The sequence below is a fragment of the Physella acuta genome, unplaced genomic scaffold, assembly GCF_028476545.2.
Source record: "Physella acuta isolate Inbredline_101_S28 unplaced genomic scaffold, ASM2847654v3 ptg000360l, whole genome shotgun sequence".
In the NCBI taxonomy this organism is placed as follows: Eukaryota; Metazoa; Mollusca; class Gastropoda; family Physidae; genus Physella; species Physella acuta.
In genome coordinates, this window is record NW_026731879.1 from 346,540 (window position 1) to 365,346 (window position 18,807).

The 18,807-nt window shown below is 43.4% G+C and overlaps 1 protein-coding gene across 1 annotated transcript in view; it reads left to right on the top strand.

Moving 5' to 3' along the window:
- The window catches only part of LOC131941379 (uncharacterized), a 96,540-nt gene that overhangs the window by 41,200 nt on the left and 36,533 nt on the right, over positions 1–18,807 (top strand). The window contains exon 2 of the mRNA XM_059300623.1: positions 18,387–18,443. Within this exon, the coding sequence (XP_059156606.1) occupies positions 18,387–18,443 (57 nt within the window). The remainder of the gene's footprint in view (positions 1–18,386; positions 18,444–18,807) is intronic.

Sequence of the window (18,807 nt, forward strand, 5' to 3'; positions counted from 1 at the left end):
CACTAGGTAAACAACATCACGGCGCATGCGTGAACACCTCCATCTTGTTTGAAACAACACAACTAAATTCTTGACGTAAACGGCAACAGAAAGTTGAAAAACAACAACAAATTGTCTCACTCTACCGACCTTAAGAAACAATGTCGGCTCCCTCTACCGACCCCAACAAAATGACCCCAACAAAACGACCCCAAGAAATTGTCTCAGTCTGTAACCAGACTAGCATTGTCTGCCGTGCTGCCCAGAGATACGGGAACCACGTGATCCCCTCAAGTACCCGTATCACGTGAACAGATCTGACGGTAAATATTTAAGAATGCATGGCTGAGGGAACAGCTGATGCTAGCAGACGATCTCAGACACGGGAGTCACGTGGTGTAATCCGACACTGTGGATGAAGTGAGGACGGTAGAGGGGGGAAGGGTGGGGGAGGGGGGCATAAATCCAAGTGACTTGGGATCCAGAGTGACTTGTTGGTATCTGGAAGATGTGGCACCAAGTCTACACCAGAAACCAGAGTCAGGGCGTCACAAGAAGTCGGCGTCTGCTGTCACTGCCGTCTACTGGCAATAACAAACACATACGGGGGGGGGGGGGGGGGGAGAGGGAGAAATCACCTGGATTGGTTTGACATCTCATCACTAGAGTAGTCAATGACCGTCAGCTTTATAGAATTGATGGAAGCTCCAAGATTTTGGAAACTAATCGCCTCAACCATTTCAACACTGGCACCCCCAGCATTCTTCTGGTTTTAAGACGCCCCTTGTGTTAAAGATATGGATGCCCCTTGTGTTAAAGATATGGACGCCCCTTGTGTTAAAGATATGGATGCCCCTTGTGTTAAAGATACGGACGCCCCTTGTGTTAAAGATATGGATGCCCCTTGTGTTAAAGATATGGACGCCCCGGCGCCCCCAGCCCTTGACGAACCTCACCTGAAGCCAGCCCGCCATATTCTCTCCACACCAAGTGGTGATAACCCTGAGAAAATACGAGTGAGGAATTAATTTTGTTTGTCTTGATTAGATGCACGTCCCGAGCGCCGCTTTCAATCCAGGAGTCGTCTTGTTGTAGGGGCTGCAGCAAACGGTGGGGGGGGGGGGGGGTGGGGGGGAGTGGCGGCACGGCTAATCCTGCACACCTTGGGGCGCTGGGACCCGCTGCTCCCCTAGAAAGGTGCGCACCGCTGCCCCGAACAGGGCGCGCACCGAGATTGTGTGTTTCCATCCCAACATGATCTTGTTCAATCCGTTGTAAGCCCTTTGAAGCCGGCAGCCTCCAATTAGTTTACATCGAGCGGGATGAGCCGGCTGGTGCCCTGGCTTTCAAAAGCCGGCATTCCGGCTATTCTGAGAGTAAGAAACACGGTTGTCTCCACCTGTATGTTAAGGCCGGCACGTACTTGTTTATTTAATGTTCCATTAATACAGTCAGGCTGATTGGTCGGTAGAGGTTAATTAGTGGACGGAAGGAGGGTTGGGGTGGGTAGTGGGTGGGTGGGGTGGGTCAGTGGATGGGTGGGTCAATGGATGGGTGGGTCAATGGATGGGTGGGGTGGTTCAGTGGATGGGTGGGGTGGTTCAGTGGATGGGTGGGTCAGTGGATGGGTGGGTCAATGGATGGGTGGGTCAATGGATGGGTGGGTCAATGGATGGGTGGGGTGGTTCAGTGGATGGGTGTGTCAGTGGATGGGTGGGGTGGTTCAGTGGATGGGTGGGTCAGTGGATGGGTGGTTCAGTGGATGGGTGTGTCAGTGGATGGGTGGGGTGGTTCAGTGGATGGGTGGGTCAGTGGATGGGTGGGTCAATGGATGGGTGGGTCAATGGATGGGTGGGGTGGGTCAGTGGATGGGTGGGTCAATGTATGGGTGGGTCAGTGGATGGGTGGGGTGGTTCAGTGGATGGGTGTGGTGGGTCAGTGGATGGGTGGGTCAGTGGATGGGTGGGTCAGTGGATGGGTGGGTCAATGTATGGGTGGGTCAGTGGATGGGTGGGTCAATGTATGGGTGGGTCAGTGGATGGGTGGGTCAGTGGATGGGTGGGGTGGGTCAGTGGATGGGTGGGTCAGTGGATGGGTGGGTCAGTGGATGGGTGGGTCAATGTATGGGTGGGTCAGTGGATGGGTGGGTCAATGTATGGGTGGGTCAGTGGATGGGTGGGTCAGTGGATGGGTGGGTCAGTGGATGGGTGGGGTGGGTCAGTGGATGGGTGGGTCAGTGGATGGGTGGGTCAATGGATGGGTGGGGTGGGTCAGTGGATGGGTGGGTCAATGGATGGATGGGTGGGTCAATGGATGGGTGGGTGGGTCAATGGATGGGTGGGTGGGTCAATGGATGGGTGGGTCAGTGGATGGGTGGGTCAGTGGATGGGTGGGTCAGTGGATGGGTGGGTCAGTGGATGGGTGGGTCAGTGGATGGGTGGGTTGGGTCAGTGGATGGGTGGGTCAGTGGATGGGTGGGTCAGTGAATGGGTGGGTCAGTGGATGGGTGGGTCAGTGGATGGGTGTGTGGGTCAATGGATGGGTGGGTCAGTGGATGGGTGGGGTGTGTCAGTGGATGGGTCGGGTGGGTCAGTGGATGGGTGGGTCAGTGGATGGGTGGAGTGTGTCAGTGGATGGGTGGGTCAGTGGATGGGTGGGTCAGTGGATGGGTGGGTCAGTGAATGGGTGTGTCAGTGAATGGGTGTGTCAGTTGATGGGTGGGTCAGTGGATGGGTGGGTGGGTCAGTGGATGGGTGGGTCAGTGAATGGGTGTGTCAGTGAATGGGTGTGTCAGTAGATGGGTGGGTCAGTGGATGGGTGGAGTGGGTCAGTGGATGGGTGGGGTGGGTCAGTGGATGGGTGGGTGGGTCAGTGGATGGGTGGAGTGGGTCAGTGGATGGGTGGGTAAGTGGATGGGTGGGTCAGTGGATGGGTGGGTCAGTGGACGGGTGCGGTGGGTCAGTGGATGGGTGGGTCAGTGAATGGGTGGGTCAGTGGATGGGTGGGTCAGTGGATGGGTGGGTCAGTGGATGGGTGGGTCAGTGGACGGGTGCGGTGGGTCAGTGGATGGGTGGGTCAGTGGATGGGTGGGTCAGTGGATGGGTGGGTCAGTGGATGGGTGGGTCAGTGGATGGGTGGGTCAGTGAATGGGTGTGTCAGTGAATGGGTGTGTCATTTGATGGGTGGGTCAGTGGATGGGTGGGTGGGTCAGTGGATGGGTGGGTCAGTGAATGGGTGTGTCAGTAGATGGGTGGGTCAGTGGATGGGTGGAGTGGGTCAGTGGATGGGTGGGGTGGGTCAGTGGATGGGTGGGTGGGTCAGTGGATGGGTGGAGTGGGTCAGTGGATGGGTGGGTCAGTGGATGGGTGGGTCAGTGGATGGGTGGGTCAGTGGATGGGTGGGGTGTTAATATCCAGCCTCTCTCATACATCTGAAACTCTCACCCCCCCCCCTCCAGGTGTGTCACATAGGGTCCAATCGTCCCTCCCACCTAAAGGAGTTATCTCCCCCACACCCACCCCCCACCTCTGGCTGTAATAGACCCTGACGTGATGGTGTTTATGACCTTGACATCAAAGCAAGCGGCCATACTTGTGTAGCTAGCCAGATCATTTGGATAGAACCTGTCATTTTCACGTCATTTTCACGTCATTACAAGTTTCTGCTCCCGTTCTAGACGGGTTTATTTGCTTGTGAAAACGTTCAGAAATAATGGTTCAAGACATGAACTTTACTCATCATAACAACATCACAGACGTGATGTAGAACATCGTGATGTAGCTCATCATGATGTTACTCTCACTCGTTCAGGCGAGGGGAGAACGGCTGCTTGTGAGATAACACACTAGAAGGTTCTATGCAGGTGAGGTAGGTGAGGTAGAAACACCTTGAAGTGAGGGAGAAACAAGTCAAAGCTTTAGTCAAGTTTGTTCGTGTGTGTGTGTATGTGTGCGGAGAGGGACGTTAATTTGCGAGTCAGTGTGTGTGGGGTAAGTTTGTGTGTTTCTGTGTGTGTGTGGTGAGTTCGCATGTGAGGCTAGATCAATCAAATCCTCCATCTTATGTCCCCATACACACCCGCTCATATCCCCATCCACACACCACACACATCACACCCACGCCCACACACCATCCACACACACACACACACACCACACACTACGCACACACACCCCACATCACACACATACCACACACAAACACCACACACCACACACACACCACACACACCACAAAAAAACCACGTGATATAATCAGCAAATAACCAATCAAATATTTAAATGAGAGTAGCGTTTCTTTCTAGCTCGTATACACGCTCTCTACCCCCCCTACCCACCCGGTCAAAATAAATAAATGTAGCCTATTCAATTTTAAACTGACATTCTGTACTTCATCATTGCCGCCCCCACCCCCAACATCCCACCCCCCTCCCTATTAAACTCCCTCTGAGCAAAAAGCAGAATCCCCGATAAGGGGAGAAATACAGCGCAGCTTATAAATCTGATTGTTTCGTTAGATTTCATTATGCCATTTTTGTAGCAACAGCTGGTTAAATAAAAGCTTTAATAAACGGTAATTAATTAGTAATTAACCCTGCAATTAACGAGCTTTAGATTTCAGCATATCATAGACCGGAAGTCTGCTGTCGGATGAGTCTAGAGTTTAAGGAGTCTAGTCTAGAGTTTAAGGAGTCTAGAGTCTAGAGTTTAAGGAGTCTAGAGTCTAGAGTTTAAGGAGTCTAGAGTCTAGAGTTTAAGGAGTCTAGAGTCTAGAGTTTAAGGAGTCTAGAGTCTAGAGTTTAAGGAGTCTAGTCTAGAGTTTAAGGAGTCTAGAGTCTAGAGTTTAAGGAGGCTAGAGTCTAGAGTCTAGAGTTTAAGGAGTCTAGAGTCTAGAGTTTAAGGAGTCTAGAGTCTAGAGTTTCAGGAGTCTAGAGTCTAGAGTTTAAGGAGTCTAGAGTCTAGAGTTTAAGGAGTCTAGAGTCTAGAGTTTAAGGAGTCTAGAGTCTAGAGTTTAAGGAGTCTAGAGTCTAGAGTTTAAGGAGTCTAGAGTCTAGAGTTTAAGGAGTCTAGAGTCTAGAGTTTAAGGAGTCTAGAGTCTAGAGTTTAAGGAGTCTAGAGTCTAGAGTTTAAGGAGTCTAGAGTTTAAGGAGTCTAGTCTAGAGTTTAAGGAGTCTAGAGTCTAGAGTTTAAGGAGGCTAGAGTCTAGAGTCTAGAGTTTAAGGAGTCTAGAGTCTAGAGTTTAAGGAGTCTAGAGTCTAGAGTTTCAGGAGTCTAGAGTCTAGAGTTTAAGGAGTCTAGAGTCTAGAGTTTAAGGAGTCTAGAGTCTAGAGTTTAAGGAGTCTAGAGTCTAGAGTTTAAGGAGTCTAGAGTCTAGAGTTTAAGGAGTCTAGAGTCTAGAGTTTAAGGAGTCTAGAGTCTAGAGTTTAAGGAGTCTAGAGTCTAGAGTTTAAGGAGTCTAGAGTCTAGAGTTTAAGGAGTCTAGAGTCTAGAGTTTAAGGAGTCTAGAGTCTAGAGTTTAAGGAGTCTAGAGTCTAGAGTTTAAGGAGTCTAGAGTCTAGAGTTTAAGGAGTCTAGAGTCTAGAGTTTAAGGAGTCTAGAGTCTAGAGTTTAAGGAGTCTAGAGTCTAGAGTTTAAGGAGTCTAGAGTCTAGAGTTTAAGGAGTCTAGAGTCTAGAGTTTAAGGAGTCTAGAGTCTAGAGTTTAAGGAGTCTAGAGTCTAGAGTTTAGGGAGTCTAGAGTTTAAGGAGTCTAGAGTCTAGAGTTTAAGGAGTCTAGAGTCTAGAGTTTAAGGAGTCTAGAGTTTAAGGAGTCTAGAGTCTAGAGTTTAAGGAGTCTAGTCTAGAGTTTAAGGAGTCTAGAGTTTAAGGAGTCTAGAGTCTAGAGTTTAAGGAGTCTAGTCTAGAGTTTAAGGAGTCTAGTCTAGAGTTTAAGGAGTCTAGAGTCTAGAGTTTAAGGAGTCTAGAGTTTAAGGAGTCTAGAGTTTAAGGAGTCTAGAGTTTAGAGTTTAAGGAGTCTAGTCTAGAGTTTAAGGAGTCTAGTCTAGAGTTTAAGGAGTCTAGAGTCTAGAGTTTAAGGAGTCTAGAGTTTAGAGTTTAAGGAGTCTAGAGTCTAGAGTTTAAGGAGTCTAGTCTAGAGTTTAAGGAGTCTAGAGTCTAGAGTTTAAGGAGTCTAGAGTTTAAGGAGTCTAGAGTCTAGAGTTTAAGGAGTCTAGAGTCTAGAGTTTAAGGAGTCTAGAGTCTAGAGTTTAAGGAGTCTAGAGTCTAGAGTTTAAGGAGTCTAGAGTCTAGAGTTTAAGGAGTCTAGAGTCTAGAGTTTAAGGAGTCTAGAGTCTAGAGTTTAAGGAGTCTAGAGTCTAGAGTTTAAGGAGTCTAGAGTCTAGAGTTTAAGGAGTCTAGAGTCTAGAGTTTAAGGAGTCTAGTCTAGAGTTTAAGGAGTCTAGAGTCTAGAGTTTAAGGAGTCTAGAGTCTAGAGTTTAAGGAGTCTAGAGTCTAGAGTTTAAGGAGTCTAGAGTCTAGAGTTTAAGGAGTCTAGAGTCTAGAGTTTAAGGAGTCTAGAGTCTAGAGTTTAAGGAGTCTAGAGTCTAGAGTTTAAGGAGTCTAGAGTCTAGAGTTTAAGGAGTCTAGAGTCTAGAGTTTAAGGAGTCTAGAGTCTAGAGTTTAAGGAGTCTAGAGTCTAGAGTTTAAGGAGTCTAGAGTTTAAGGAGTCTAGAGTCTAAAGTTTAAGGAGTCTAGAGTCTAGAGTTTAAGGAGTCTAGAGTCTAGAGTTTAAGGAGTCTAGAGTCTAGAGTTTAAGGAGTCTAGAGTCTAGAGTTTAAGGAGTCTAGAGTCTAGAGTTTAAGGAGTCTAGAGTCTAGAGTTTAAGGAGTCTAGAGTCTAGAGTTTAAGGAGTCTAGAGTCTAGAGTTTAAGGAGTCTAGAGTCTAGTGTTTAAGGAGTCTAGAGTCTAGAGTTTAAGGAGTCTAGAGTCTAGAGTTTAAGGAGTCTAGAGTCTAGAGTTTAAGGGGTCTAGAGTCTAGAGTTTAAGGAGTCTAGAGTCTAGAGTTTAAGGAGTCTAGAGTCCTAGAGTTTAAGGAGTCTAGAGTTTAGGGAGTCTAGAGTTTAAGGAGTCTAGAGTCTAGAGTTCAAGGAGTCTAGTCTAGAGTTTAAGGAGTCTAGAGTCTAGAGTTTAAGGAGTCTAGAGTCTAGAGTTTAAGGAGTCTAGTCTAGAGTTTAAGGAGTCTAGAGTCTAGAGTTTAAGGAGTCTAGAGTCTAGAGTTTAAGGAGTCTAGTCTAGAGTTTAAGGAGTCTAGAGTCTAGAGTTTAAAGAGTCTAGAGTTTAAGGAGTCTAGAGTCTAGAGTTTAAGGAGTCTAGAGTCTAGAGTTTAATGAGTCTAGAGTCTAGAGTTTAAGGAGTCTAGAGTCTAGAGTTTAAGGAGTCTAGAGTCTAGAGTTTAAGGAGTCTAGTCTAGAGTTTAAGGAGTCTAGAGTCTAGAGTTTAAGGAGTCTAGAGTCTAGAGTTTAAGGAGTCTAGAGTCTAGAGTTTAAGGAGTCTAGAGTCTAAAGTTTAAGGAGTCTAGAGTCTAGAGTTTAAGGAGTCTAGAGTCTAGAGTTTAAGGAGTCTAGAGTCTAGTGTTTAAGGAGTCTAGAGTCTAGAGTTTAAGGAGTCCTAGAGTCTAGAGTTTAAGGAGTCTAGAGTCTAGAGTTTAAGGAGTCTAGAGTCTAGAGTTTAAGGAGTCTAGAGTCTAGAGTTTAAGGAGTCTAGAGTCTAGAGTTTAAGGAGTCTAGAGTCTAGAGTTTAAGGAGTCTAGAGTCTAGAGTTTAAGGAGTCTAGAGTCTAGAGTTTAAGGAGTCTAGAGTCTAGAGTTTAAGGAGTCTAGAGTCTAGAGTTTAAGGAGTCTAGAGTCTAGAGTTTAAGGAGTCTAGAGTCTAGAGTTTAAGGAGTCTAGAGTCTAGAGTTTAAGGAGTCTAGAGTCTAGAGTTTAAGGAGTCTAGAGTCTAGAGTTTAAGGAGTCTAGAGTCTAGAGTTTAAGGAGTCTAGAGTCTAGAGTTTAAGGAGTCTAGAGTCTAGAGTTTAAGGAGTCTAGAGTCTAGAGTTTAAGGAGTCTAGAGTCTAGAGTTCAAGGAGTCTAGAGTCTAGAGTTTAAGGAGTCTAGAGTCTAGAGTTTAAGGAGTCTAGAGTCTAAAGTTTAAGGAGTCTAGAGTTTAAGGAGTCTAGAGTCTAGAGTTTAAGGAGTCTAGAGTCTAGAGTTTAAGGAGTCTAGAGTCTAGAGTTTAAGGAGTCTAGAGTCTAGAGTTTAAGGAGTCTAGAGTTTAAGGAGTCTAGAGTTTAAGGAGTCTAGAGTCTAGAGTTTAAGGAGTCTAGAGTCTAGAGTTTAAGGAGTCTAGAGTCTAGAGTTTAAGGAGTCTAGAGTCTAGAGTTTAAGGAGTCTAGAGTCTAGAGTTTAAGGAGTCTAGAGTCTAGAGTTTAAGGAGTCTAGAGTCTAGAGTTTAAGGAGTCTAGAGTCTAGAGTTTAAGGAGTCTAGAGTCTAGAGTTTAAGGAGTCTAGAGTCTAGAGTTTAAGGAGTCTAGAGTCTAGAGTTTAAGGAGTCTAGAGTCTATAGTTTAAGGAGTCTAGAGTCTAGAGTTTAAGGAGGCTAGAGTCTAGAGTCTAGAGTTTAAGGAGTCTAGAGTCTAGAGTTTAAGGAGTCTAGAGTCTAGAGTTTAAGGAGTCTAGAGTAGAGTTTAAGGAGTCTAGAGTCTAGAGTTTAAGGAGTCTAGAGTCTAAAGTTTAAGGAGTCTAGAGTCTAGAGTTTAAGGAGTCTAGAGTCTAGAGTTTAAGGAGTCTAGAGTCTAGAGTTTAAGGAGTCTAGAGTCTAGAGTTTAAGGAGTCTAGAGTCTAGAGTTTAAGGAGTCTAGAGTCTAGAGTTTAAGGAGTCTAGAGTCTAGAGTTTAAGGAGTCTAGAGTCTAGAGTTTAAGGAGTCTAGAGTCTAGAGTTCAAGGAGTCTAGAGTCTAGAGTTTAAGGAGTCTAGAGTCTAGAGTTTAAGGAGTCTAGAGTCTAAAGTTTAAGGAGTCTAGAGTTTAAGGAGTCTAGAGTCTAGAGTTTAAGGAGTCTAGAGTCTAGAGTTTAAGGAGTCTAGAGTCTAGAGTTTAAGGAGTCTAGAGTCTAGAGTTTAAGGAGTCTAGAGTTTAAGGAGTCTAGAGTTTAAGGAGTCTAGAGTCTAGAGTTTAAGGAGTCTAGAGTCTAGAGTCTAGAGTTTAAGGAGTCTAGAGTCTAGAGTTTAAGGAGTCTAGAGTCTAGAGTTTAAGGAGTCTAGAGTCTAGAGTTTAAGGAGTCTAGAGTCTAGAGTTTAAGGAGTCTAGAGTCTAGAGTTTAAGGAGTCTAGAGTCTAGAGTTTAAGGAGTCTAGAGTCTAGAGTCTTAAGGAGTCTAGAGTCTAGAGTTTAAGGAGTCTAGTCTAGAGTTTAAGGAGTCTAGAGTCTAGAGTTTAAGGAGTCTAGAGTCTAGAGTTTAAGGAGGCTAGAGTCTAGAGTCTAGAGTTTAAGGAGTCTAGAGTCTAGAGTTTAAGGAGTCTAGAGTCTAGAGTTTAAGGAGTCTAGAGTAGAGTTTAAGGAGTCTAGAGTCTAGAGTTTAAGGAGTCTAGAGTCTAAAGTTTAAGGAGTCTAGAGTCTAGAGTTTAAGGAGTCTAGAGTCTAGAGTTTAAGGAGTCTAGAGTCTAGAGTTTAAGGAGTCTAGAGTCTAGAGTTTAAGGAGTCTAGAGTCTAGAGTTTAAGGAGTCTAGAGTCTAGAGTTTAAGGAGTCTAGAGTCTAGAGTTTAAGGAGTCTAGAGTCTAGAGTTTAAGGAGTCTAGAGTCTAGAGTTTAAGGAGTCTAGAGTCTAGAGTTTAAGGAGTCTAGAGTCTAGAGTTTAAGGAGTCTAGAGTTTAAGGAGTCTAGTCTAGAGTTTAAGGAGTCTAGAGTCTAGAGTTTAAGGAGGCTAGAGTCTAGAGTCTAGAGTTTAAGGAGTCTAGAGTCTAGAGTTTAAGGAGTCTAGAGTCTAGAGTTTCAGGAGTCTAGAGTCTAGAGTTTAAGGAGTCTAGAGTCTAGAGTTTAAGGAGTCTAGAGTCTAGAGTTTAAGGAGTCTAGAGTCTAGAGTTTAAGGAGTCTAGAGTCTAGAGTTTAAGGAGTCTAGAGTCTAGAGTTTAAGGAGTCTAGAGTCTAGAGTTTAAGGAGTCTAGAGTCTAGAGTTTAAGGAGTCTAGAGTCTAGAGTTTAAGGAGTCTAGAGTCTAGAGTTTAAGGAGTCTAGAGTCTAGAGTTTAAGGAGTCTAGAGTCTAGAGTTTAAGGAGTCTAGAGTCTAGAGTTTAAGGAGTCTAGAGTCTAGAGTTTAAGGAGTCTAGAGTCTAGAGTTTAAGGAGTCTAGAGTCTAGAGTTTAAGGAGTCTAGAGTCTAGAGTTTAAGGAGTCTAGAGTCTAGAGTTTAAGGAGTCTAGAGTCTAGAGTTTAAGGAGTCTAGAGTCTAGAGTTTAAGGAGTCTAGAGTCTAGAGTTTAGGGAGTCTAGAGTTTAAGGAGTCTAGAGTCTAGAGTTTAAGGAGTCTAGAGTCTAGAGTTTAAGGAGTCTAGAGTTTAAGGAGTCTAGAGTTTAAGGAGTCTAGTCTAGAGTTTAAGGAGTCTAGAGTTTAAGGAGTCTAGAGTCTAGAGTTTAAGGAGTCTAGTCTAGAGTTTAAGGAGTCTAGTCTAGAGTTTAAGGAGTCTAGAGTCTAGAGTTTAAGGAGTCTAGAGTTTAAGGAGTCTAGAGTTTAAGGAGTCTAGAGTTTAGAGTTTAAGGAGTCTAGTCTAGAGTTTAAGGAGTCTAGTCTAGAGTTTAAGGAGTCTAGAGTCTAGAGTTTAAGGAGTCTAGAGTTTAGAGTTTAAGGAGTCTAGAGTCTAGAGTTTAAGGAGTCTAGTCTAGAGTTTAAGGAGTCTAGAGTCTAGAGTTTAAGGAGTCTAGAGTTTAAGGAGTCTAGAGTCTAGAGTTTAAGGAGTCTAGAGTCTAGAGTTTAAGGAGTCTAGAGTCTAGAGTTTAAGGAGTCTAGAGTCTAGAGTTTAAGGAGTCTAGAGTCTAGAGTTTAAGGAGTCTAGAGTCTAGAGTTTAAGGAGTCTAGAGTCTAGAGTTTAAGGAGTCTAGAGTCTAGAGTTTAAGGAGTCTAGAGTCTAGAGTTTAAGGAGTCTAGAGTCTAGAGTTTAAGGAGTCTAGAGTCTAGAGTTTAAGGAGTCTAGTCTAGAGTTTAAGGAGTCTAGAGTCTAGAGTTTAAGGAGTCTAGAGTCTAGAGTTTAAGGAGTCTAGAGTCTAGAGTTTAAGGAGTCTAGAGTCTAGAGTTTAAGGAGTCTAGAGTCTAGAGTTTAAGGAGTCTAGAGTCTAGAGTTTAAGGAGTCTAGAGTCTAGAGTTTAAGGAGTCTAGAGTCTAGAGTTTAAGGAGTCTAGAGTCTAGAGTTTAAGGAGTCTAGAGTCTAGAGTTTAAGGAGTCTAGAGTCTAGAGTTTAAGGAGTCTAGAGTTTAAGGAGTCTAGAGTCTAAAGTTTAAGGAGTCTAGAGTCTAGAGTTTAAGGAGTCTAGAGTCTAGAGTTTAAGGAGTCTAGAGTCTAGAGTTTAAGGAGTCTAGAGTCTAGAGTTTAAGGAGTCTAGAGTCTAGAGTTTAAGGAGTCTAGAGTCTAGAGTTTAAGGAGTCTAGAGTCTAGAGTTTAAGGAGTCTAGAGTCTAGAGTTTAAGGAGTCTAGAGTCTAGTGTTTAAGGAGTCTAGAGTCTAGAGTTTAAGGAGTCTAGAGTCTAGAGTTTAAGGAGTCTAGAGTCTAGAGTTTAAGGGGTCTAGAGTCTAGAGTTTAAGGAGTCTAGAGTCTAGAGTTTAAGGAGTCTAGAGTCTAGAGTTTAAGGAGTCTAGAGTTTAGGGAGTCTAGAGTTTAAGGAGTCTAGAGTCTAGAGTTCAAGGAGTCTAGTCTAGAGTTTAAGGAGTCTAGAGTCTAGAGTTTAAGGAGTCTAGAGTCTAGAGTTTAAGGAGTCTAGTCTAGAGTTTAAGGAGTCTAGAGTCTAGAGTTTAAGGAGTCTAGAGTCTAGAGTTTAAGGAGTCTAGTCTAGAGTTTAAGGAGTCTAGAGTCTAGAGTTTAAAGAGTCTAGAGTTTAAGGAGTCTAGAGTCTAGAGTTTAAGGAGTCTAGAGTCTAGAGTTTAATGAGTCTAGAGTCTAGAGTTTAAGGAGTCTAGAGTCTAGAGTTTAAGGAGTCTAGAGTCTAGAGTTTAAGGAGTCTAGTCTAGAGTTTAAGGAGTCTAGAGTCTAGAGTTTAAGGAGTCTAGAGTCTAGAGTTTAAGGAGTCTAGAGTCTAGAGTTTAAGGAGTCTAGAGTCTAAAGTTTAAGGAGTCTAGAGTCTAGAGTTTAAGGAGTCTAGAGTCTAGAGTTTAAGGAGTCTAGAGTCTAGAGTTTAAGGAGTCTAGAGTCTAGAGTTTAAGGAGTCTAGAGTCTAGAGTTTAAGGAGTCTAGAGTCTAGAGTTTAAGGAGTCTAGAGTCTAGAGTTTAAGGAGTCTAGAGTCTAGAGTTTAAGGAGTCTAGAGTCTAGTGTTTAAGGAGTCTAGAGTCTAGAGTTTAAGGAGTCTAGAGTCTAGAGTTTAAGGAGTCTAGAGTCTAGAGTTTAAGGAGTCTAGAGTCTAGAGTTTAAGGAGTCTAGAGTCTAGAGTTTAAGGAGTCTAGAGTCTAGAGTTTAAGGAGTCTAGAGTCTAGAGTTTAAGGAGTCTAGAGTCTAGAGTTTAAGGAGTCTAGAGTCTAGAGTTTAAGGAGTCTAGAGTCTAGAGTTTAAGGAGTCTAGAGTCTAGAGTTTAAGGAGTCTAGAGTCTAGAGTTTAAGGAGTCTAGAGTCTAGAGTTTAAGGAGTCTAGAGTCTAGAGTTTAAGGAGTCTAGAGTCTAGAGTTTAAGGAGTCTAGAGTCTAGAGTTTAAGGAGTCTAGAGTCTAGAGTTTAAGGAGTCTAGAGTCTAGAGTTTAAGGAGTCTAGAGTCTAGAGTTTAAGGAGTCTAGAGTCTAGAGTTTAAGGAGTCTAGAGTCTAGAGTTCAAGGAGTCTAGAGTCTAGAGTTTAAGGAGTCTAGAGTCTAGAGTTTAAGGAGTCTAGAGTCTAAAGTTTAAGGAGTCTAGAGTTTAAGGAGTCTAGAGTCTAGAGTTTAAGGAGTCTAGAGTCTAGAGTTTAAGGAGTCTAGAGTCTAGAGTTTAAGGAGTCTAGAGTCTAGAGTTTAAGGAGTCTAGAGTTTAAGGAGTCTAGAGTTTAAGGAGTCTAGAGTCTAGAGTTTAAGGAGTCTAGAGTCTAGAGTTTAAGGAGTCTAGAGTCTAGAGTTTAAGGAGTCTAGAGTCTAGAGTTTAAGGAGTCTAGAGTCTAGAGTTTAAGGAGTCTAGAGTCTAGAGTTTAAGGAGTCTAGAGTCTAGAGTTTAAGGAGTCTAGAGTCTAGAGTTTAAGGAGTCTAGAGTCTAGAGTTTAAGGAGTCTAGAGTCTAGAGTTTAAGGAGTCTAGAGTCTAGAGTTTAAGGAGTCTAGAGTCTATAGTTTAAGGAGTCTAGAGTCTAGAGTTTAAGGAGGCTAGAGTCTAGAGTCTAGAGTTTAAGGAGTCTAGAGTCTAGAGTTTAAGGAGTCTAGAGTCTAGAGTTTAAGGAGTCTAGAGTAGAGTTTAAGGAGTCTAGAGTCTAGAGTTTAAGGAGTCTAGAGTCTAAAGTTTAAGGAGTCTAGAGTCTAGAGTTTAAGGAGTCTAGAGTCTAGAGTTTAAGGAGTCTAGAGTCTAGAGTTTAAGGAGTCTAGAGTCTAGAGTTTAAGGAGTCTAGAGTCTAGAGTTTAAGGAGTCTAGAGTCTAGAGTTTAAGGAGTCTAGAGTCTAGAGTTTAAGGAGTCTAGAGTCTAGAGTTTAAGGAGTCTAGAGTCTAGAGTTCAAGGAGTCTAGAGTCTAGAGTTTAAGGAGTCTAGAGTCTAGAGTTTAAGGAGTCTAGAGTCTAAAGTTTAAGGAGTCTAGAGTTTAAGGAGTCTAGAGTCTAGAGTTTAAGGAGTCTAGAGTCTAGAGTTTAAGGAGTCTAGAGTCTAGAGTTTAAGGAGTCTAGAGTCTAGAGTTTAAGGAGTCTAGAGTTTAAGGAGTCTAGAGTTTAAGGAGTCTAGAGTCTAGAGTTTAAGGAGTCTAGAGTCTAGAGTCTAGAGTTTAAGGAGTCTAGAGTCTAGAGTTTAAGGAGTCTAGAGTCTAGAGTTTAAGGAGTCTAGAGTCTAGAGTTTAAGGAGTCTAGAGTCTAGAGTTTAAGGAGTCTAGAGTCTAGAGTTTAAGGAGTCTAGAGTCTAGAGTTTAAGGAGTCTAGAGTCTAGAGTCTTAAGGAGTCTAGAGTCTAGAGTTTAAGGAGTCTAGTCTAGAGTTTAAGGAGTCTAGAGTCTAGAGTTTAAGGAGTCTAGAGTCTAGAGTTTAAGGAGGCTAGAGTCTAGAGTCTAGAGTTTAAGGAGTCTAGAGTCTAGAGTTTAAGGAGTCTAGAGTCTAGAGTTTAAGGAGTCTAGAGTAGAGTTTAAGGAGTCTAGAGTCTAGAGTTTAAGGAGTCTAGAGTCTAAAGTTTAAGGAGTCTAGAGTCTAGAGTTTAAGGAGTCTAGAGTCTAGAGTTTAAGGAGTCTAGAGTCTAGAGTTTAAGGAGTCTAGAGTCTAGAGTTTAAGGAGTCTAGAGTCTAGAGTTTAAGGAGTCTAGAGTCTAGAGTTTAAGGAGTCTAGAGTCTAGAGTTTAAGGAGTCTAGAGTCTAGAGTTTAAGGAGTCTAGAGTCTAGAGTTTAAGCAGTCTAGAGTCTAGAGTTTAAGGAGTCTAGTCTAGAGTTTAAGGAGTCTAGAGTCTAGAGTTTAAGGAGTCTAGAGTCTAGAGTTTAAGGAGTCTAGAGTTTAAGGAGTCTAGAGTCTAGAGTTTAATGAGTCTAGAGTCTAGAGTTTAAGGAGTCTAGAGTCTAGAGTTTAAGGAGTCTAGAGTCTAGAGTTTAAGGAGTCTAGAGTCTAGAGTTTAAGGAGTCTAGAGTCTAGAGTTTAAGCAGTCTAGAGTCTAGAGTTTAAGGAGTCTAGAGTCTAGAGTTTAAGGAGTCTAGAGTCTAGAGTTTAAGGAGTCTAGAGTCTAGAGTTTAAGGAGTCTAGAGTCTAGAGTTTAAGGAGTCTAGAGTCTAGAGTTTAAGGAGTCTAGAGTCTAGAGTTTAAGCAGTCTAGAGTCTAGAGTTTAAGGAGTCTAGTCTAGAGTTTAAGGAGTCTAGAGTCTAGAGTTTAAGGAGTCTAGAGTCTAGAGTTTAAGGAGTCTAGAGTCTAGAGTTTAAGGAGTCTAGAGTCTAGAGTTTAAGGAGTCTAGTCTAGAGTTTAAGGAGTCTAGAGTCTAGAGTTTAAGGAGTCTAGAGTCTAGAGTTTAAGGAGTCTAGAGTCTAGAGTTTAAGGAGTCTAGAGTCTAGAGTTTAAGGAGTCTAGAGTCTAGAGTTTAAGGAGTCTAGAGTCTAGAGTTTAAGGAGTCTAGAGTCTAGAGTTTAAGGAGTCTAGAGTCTAGAGTTTAAGGAGTCTAGTCTAGAGTTTAAGGAGTCTAGAGTCTAGAGTTTAAGGAGTCTAGAGTCTAGAGTTTAAGGAGTCTAGAGTCTAGAGTTTAAGGAGTCTAGAGTCTAGAGTTTAAGGAGTCTAGAGTCTAGAGTTTAATGAGTCTAGAGTCTAGAGTTTAAGGAGTCTAGAGTCTAGAGTTTAAGGAGTCTAGAGTCTAGAGTTTAAGGAGTCTAGAGTCTAGAGTTTAAGGAGTCTAGAGTCTAGAGTTTAAGGAGTCTAGAGTAGAGTCTAGTCTAGTCTAGTTTAGGGAGCCTAGAGTCTAGAGTTTAAGGAGTCTAGAGTGTGGATCACATAATGTATCATATAGTGGATCATATGGTGTATCATATAGTGGATCATATGGTGTATCATATAGTGGATCATATGGTGTATCATATAGTGGATCATATGGTGTATCATATAGTGGATCACATAGTGGATCATATAGTGGGTCACATAATGGATCATATAGTGGATCATATTGTGTATCATATAGTGGATCACATAGTGGATCATATAGTGGATCACATAATGGATCATATAGTGGATCATATGGTGTATCATATAGTGGATCACATAGTGGATCACATAGTGTATCATATAGTGGATCATATAGTGGATCACATAGTGTATCACATAGTGGATCATATAGTGGATCACATAGTGAATCACATAGTGGATGATATAGTGGATTACGTTGGATCACAGTTGTAACCGTCAAATGTGGGAGTATTTGTGTGGGGTGAATGTATGTTACGAGTGGAGGTGTAAAAAGGCTATGTAGGAATAAAAATCTACAAAATATTGTGAGCAGGCGCATGCGCAAAAGAAAAGAGGAAGTGCAGTAGATTGAAGGTGAAAGTCGTTGTGTTGGTAGTGTAGCTGCTGTATCTGTGATATCAATAAAATTGTAAAAATCACCAGGATAAGAGTTGTTTGGTGCTATCTATCAGGCCTTAAAATATAATAACACAACAGTGATGCTGGTTGTATTTGCCTTTAGTTTGTGACATAAAGTTGGATGTACAAACAGGGTATGACAACAGTGGATCACATAGTGGATCACTTCTTGCTGTTGTTTACATCTGTTGTTTACACCTGTTGCTGTTGTTTACACCTGTTGTTGTTTACACCTGTTGCTGTTTTTTACACCTGTTGTTGTTTACACCTGTTGTTTACACCTGTTGTTGTTTACACCTGTTGTTTACACCTGTTGCTGTTGTTTACACCTGTTGTTGTTTACACCTGTTGTTTACACCTGTTGCTGGTGTTTACACCTGTTGCTGTTGTTTACACCTGTTGTTTACACCTGTTGTTTACACCTGTTGTTTACACCTGTTGTTTACACCTGTTGCTGTTGTTACCTCTAGATCCTAAGGTAAACGTTTGCCCTCTAGCAGAACCAAAACTCGCGCGTGTCGCATGGCCTTGACCCCCGCTGACCTTGTGCTGTTTGACAGCTCCGCCACGACCAACTTCCGGTTCTGTTGCCGTTTCACTCACTGTGCGCAGATCCGGAAGTCCCGCCCAAGACGTGACGTAATTGTTTTGCCACACTTATTATCACGTGACAAGCTCGCGCGGTGCCGTGTGTCGGGCGATGGTTGTGGTTGGCGTCTTGAGTCGCGCGGTGCCGTGTGTCGGTCGATGGTTGTGGTTGGCGTCTTGAGTCAAACTAAATTAGTTTGGTGTCACCGCGGCTGATGGGTTCAGTCAACCGTGACGACCTTCTTGACGTCAGAGGTGGCTTGACATTCGCACCACACACAGATGGACCACACGTGATTAGTCTGTGTGGGACTGTGGGGGATTGTGTGGGACTGTGTGGGGCTGTGTGGGACTGTGTGGGACTGTGTGGGACCAGGGCTCTTACACATTTCGACAAAGACAGCAGGACACTTGAGGACATTATCGTTAACTTTAATGAGCTTCAGCGAACTTTAGGTACTACCTGCAGACTTTAGGTACTACCTGCAGACATTAGGTTCTACGTATATCTTTTGTAGCCAGATGTTGTGTACTGACGTCACCTGACCAGTGTGGTCTGACGTCATCTGACCAGTGTGTTCTGACGTCACCTGACCAGTGTGTACTGACGTCACCTGACCAGTGTGGTCTGACGTCACATGACCAGTGTGTTCTGACGTCACCTGACCAGTGTGTTCTGACGTCACCTGACCAGTGTGTACTGACGTCACCTGACCAGTGTGTTATGCTGAAGGAGAGAAAATAATTCGGGAGTTTAGAGCAAGGGCCGGTAACTCAAGCGCTGACTGTTAGCAAGAGTTATCTCAGCTTGCAGCGTTACATTACCTGACATTTGAGCGACCTTCACAAACAGTCGACGTTTATTTTTCCGGGGGGGGGGGGGGGGTGGGGGCTCACTTACAGAGGTACCTAACAGAGGTAGTTTACAGATATACCTAACAGAGGTAGTTTACAGAGGTAGTTTACAGAGGTAGTTTACAGAGGTAGTGTACAGAGGTAGTGTACAGAGGTAGTTTACAGAGGTAGTTTACAGAGATACCTAACAGAGGTTGTTTACAGAGGTAGTTTACAGAGGTAGTGTACAGAGGTAGTTTACAGAGGTAGTGTACAGAGGTAGTTTACAGAGGTAGTTTACAGAGGTAGTGTACAGAGGTAGTGTACAGAGGTAGTTTACAGAGGTAGTTTACAAGGATAGCTTTGAAGTTATCACTGGCAGGTCTTTGCACACTAAAATGACGTCATTAATTACCATTCACCTTGAAGTCTTTGATTAACCCAAATTCCCCTTAAGTTTAAGTTTTTAATGATAAAAAACGTGATATGAAAAGTGTGTTGTAAAACTTGATTTAGGTGTGTAAACGTTGTGCTATGATCTAGGTGTGTTGTAAAACTTTGACTAAAATAAATTTTTCTTTGATTTTTGCAGACTTGTCCGTGTTAATGATCGCCAGCCTTGACCCTGGGCTAGCTCAGCTTTTTGGTGGTAAGTGGGGTTTTTTTTTAAATTAAAGGTAGACGTAGGATACTGGCTATTTAATTTATGCTAAAATAGAACATATTCCGAGATGACGGAAAACATTCCGGCACCTCGGAAGTGCCGGTGGAATGTTGTAATTGCTGGAACATGTTCCCAGACTGACGAGCATCCGGTCAAGGGGGGAGAACTCCCGCTGATTGGGGTCTGCCATGTTTCTCATTAGCCCGCCCCGTCCCATCAGTTAAAAGAGTTGTAACTCCATTAACCCCCTCCACCCCCACCCCGCCGCCCATCAGTTACAGGAACGGTGTCCCTCCATCATCCCCCCCCCCCCCCCATCGGCAGACCAGGCCCGGCCGTCAATGTCTGG